The 3466-nt window shown below is 44.0% G+C and overlaps 1 protein-coding gene across 1 annotated transcript; it reads right to left on the reverse strand.

The window, feature by feature from the left end:
• Nucleotides 1-1698: 1698 nt before the first annotated feature.
• Nucleotides 1699-3021, reverse strand: LOC122369321 (shematrin-like protein 2). Its single transcript, XM_043343970.1, has 4 exons — nt 2967-3021; nt 2656-2747; nt 2296-2352; nt 1699-2136 (listed from the first exon to the last, which is right to left on the reverse strand). Exons 1-4 carry the CDS (start codon nt 2973-2975, stop codon nt 1914-1916), a joined length of 381 nt encoding a protein of 126 aa, XP_043199905.1. The 5' UTR covers nt 2976-3021; the 3' UTR covers nt 1699-1913.
• Nucleotides 3022-3466: the final 445 nt, after the last annotated feature.

Below are 3466 nucleotides of genomic sequence, written 5' to 3' on the forward strand. Positions count from 1 at the left end.
AAAGACTTCAGGTTTGTCGAACGGTGTTATGAGAATTTTGATAACAGTACTGCATAAGTTTTTCAGTGATGCCGCAAAAGTGTTGTATCTATCTTCTTTTATTGTACAGTCGGCGGGACCGATTCAAAATTGAGTCGTTGCTACTAAAATAGCAGCATATGGCGTCAGATGATGAACAGGAAAAATAGTTGCGTAAATTTAGACATAAACCACCCCCAAACCATGAATATCTTTTGAAGGCACTATAGACGACCATTAACTAACTAGATGTGATGAAGATCAAATGTAAGGAATACGCTCATTTTACAAACTTACATGCAAGTACCAAAAAGTGATGTAAGTACTTATTCAACGGTCATTTTCAGCGCTCCCCGCTAACGTTACTTCAAGTTGAGATATTTGCGGCAAGGTACCGAATTGAGCAAAATGGTTTTAATTTACATTATAACTTGTTTTGTTTTGTCAGAAAATGGTCCTAACTCAGATTTTGTGGAAAAAGATCATTATCTCCCTTTAAGGAGATATTTTGTCCGGTTTACTTTTCCAAATGCTACATTCAATAGGTCGTTGGAAAGCTAAAAGTGCAAAGTTCCTCATAATAGGTGACATAAAGTACATAGACTACGGTAAAATGGGCGGATGAGGAAAATGAGAAATATCTCAGGCTATAGTGTGCTTTCAAGCAAAAGGCTGGAGAAAAAGGGGTCAAAAATTGAGCTCTACTAAACTACTATTTCAGTTTAAAAGCTCATTTCAAAGGTGGACTATTTCCTTTAATGTTTACAGCCCCTGAACAATAACCATTGCAAAGGTCACCGGGGTCCATTGAAACGGATTGTGGCCCTGTTTCAACTGACCCTCAGAGAAGCGTTTCAATTGACCCCATCCGCTCCCGCCATCTCGCACGCGCCGTAAAGCACATGTCAAACGAGCTGGAGGGACGGCATCATGCTGAATGAAGGGCCAAATAAGGTGTTATTCCGAAGCCAGGAGTTCTTCTTTCAGCAAACAAAGGGTATATGAGATATCACAAAATATTCATAAAACGATTTCTCCCAAACGCCCCTCAAAAACACCAAAACAAGTGTCAAATCAAAATTACCGTCCGTTTGCCGCCCAAATGCCGTTGACAAAGGAAGTGGTCGAGCGCGGATGCGCAGTGGTGTCGGCAACGCCATATGTTGCATACTGTTGAAAATAAAGCCATGTTTCATCTGACCCCGTGTTTCAACTGGCCCCGCTCTCCCCTACATTTGACCTTTGATGACCTCTGGTGACCTGACCTTTGACCTGATCCCAAAAAATGACTGATGTATTTCCGTCATTATTTTTTACGCTCTTTCGAATGCCGCTTACCGTGTATCGCTACATGGTGCAGGAGCCGAATTAGACGGGGGTGTTCAGACCCCCCCCCCCCCGGCCGGCGCGGGTTAAAAAAGATATTTGCGAAAAACCACAGGGTGTGGGGCATTCACCCTCCGGCCTCCCCCCAGCAGGTCACGGGTTAAACGGTGCCAGAAAACCAGTAAAGTTTACATCCAAAAGAGATAAAGAACCCCCACCCTCCCAATTACAATACCCCTAATAAACGAATTTTTGACATTCAATTCAGTGTCATCCGTAATTGTCCATAGTATTCCTACTCATATGGTATCCTATCCGGATCATGATTTTCCTATTATCAAAAAAAAAAAAAAACATTGCATCACAATATATTTCGCATTCTACAGTAACGTTCAATGCCATAATCGCCAGGCTATATGCCGGAAGGCTTTTGATGTTAATACATACATACAATTACATACATACACCCAGCCATTCATACATACATACATACATACATACATACATACACATCTAGCACTTGACATTTACCTCTTTTCTATGAGCTCAGCGGGGAGAACAAGATAATTTTAGTGGCCGTATCCACCGTATCCGTCATGTCCGACATCAGCGCTGTACTTGTAGGAATATCCACCGCCGTATCCGCCGTATCCACCGCCGTATCCGCCGTATCCACCGTCATATCCACCATGTCCATATCCACTAGATCCCTTGGCCTGAGCGAAGATTTTGGCGTGTCCTCCGACAAACTTGCCGTATCCTCCGTATCCGCCGTATCCGCCACCATGGCCGCTAAGAAAAAAATAGAGAAAAGATGAGAGGTGTGATTGTTACATAGACATCCAACTTTGCTAGCTGTTTATTTTTCATAGTATTGATTAACGATACTGCTTAAAATATGAGGCTGTAACAAAAAGTCTGCTTCGAAAAAAAAAAAACGACCAAACTTACGCAAACTTGGCGTGAGTCTGATGAACTCCATATTTGCTGCTGCCCCAGGGATTGTATCTGAAAACAGGATGGAATCAGTCAGTGAGCATTGCCAGGTGCTCTGTGCGCTCGTAAAATACACCTAACTCACGTGACACGACATATTCACATTTTCATCAATTATGACTCTTGCAGTCAGTCTAGTTTTAAGTGATCAACTCATATTTGGCTGCTAGCAACCCAGAAAACGTTGGTTTATTTCTCATATATTTTATCCGTTTTTGTGTAAGTTTCATGTTTTGCAGAAGGTAAAAGCTCAAATTGTAATGCTAAGAACTTTTTCCGACCTGTTTTTAAATGAATACAACTAATTTAACTTACTGTTGGACGCTGACGTGGCTCTGGGCACCATATCCACCACCATATCCACCGTCGGCAGCCGCGGCGGCCACACACAGGGCGAGAACGACAAACTGAAATTCAAATACATTTACAGTTAGGTGTAATGGCTTATTTCAGGCTACAGCATTAATCACAGGTGGATAACTTTGAAAAACTAAACCAGGCTGATCAAGTAGACCATTTCTATTTTATGGCGTCTTTTGATGGCTTTTGTTTAACCAATTATCAATGACTTATCTTCCTGTAATCATTCTATGTATTCTGCTCCTCAACTGACTTAGCATTCTTACCTTGATCATGTTGTGTTGCTCGGTGACTGGTCTGTGTTGACTGTGCCTATGTTGCCCGCTGTCCGACCATTTATACAGTCCGTGTCCACCCCGAGGGCGGGGTCCGGTCGTGACTTGACCGGTGCAGCCGGGCGACACGAAGGTCACGCATGAGGTCACGCCTGAGGTCACACGGCGACTCTGAGTCAGTGACTCCAGCCGGCCGTGAGACCTCCCGGGTAGCTGGTTGTCCTCCCGCTTCTCGACCCTGAGTTGGACTTTCAGTGACAGTTGAGTGGTGCAGAAATCGAAAGAGCTGCGTCGGTTATTCAACACCGTTAACCCGCGCCCCACTGGGGTCTGCGTATAACACGCCCTACTGGAGGGAGGCTCTCCATAGCCCCCCCCCCCTAACTCCGAAACTACTGGGCCGATCGTCAAAATTCAAAGGGCGTCTGATAGCCTCGGAAAAACTGTCGAACGAAACCTAATTTCATTGACCTCGAGGTAACCGATGATGT

This window comes from Amphibalanus amphitrite, unplaced genomic scaffold, assembly GCF_019059575.1.
Source record: "Amphibalanus amphitrite isolate SeventyFive unplaced genomic scaffold, NRLGWU_Aamphi_draft 001025F_arrow, whole genome shotgun sequence".
Lineage (NCBI taxonomy): Eukaryota > Metazoa > Arthropoda > Thecostraca > Balanomorpha > Balanidae > Amphibalanus > Amphibalanus amphitrite.

Excerpts from the sequence above, each read along its gene's own strand:
- LOC122369321 (XM_043343970.1), bottom strand. Across the intron at positions 2,353-2,655 it reads AGCCACGTCAGCGTCCAACA|ATACAATCCCTGGGGCAGCA; the intron begins GTAAGTTAAATT and ends TCCTGTTTTCAG. Across the intron at positions 2,137-2,295 it reads CAGACTCACGCCAAGTTTGC|CGGCCATGGTGGCGGATACG; the intron begins GTAAGTTTGGTC and ends TTTTTTTCTTAG.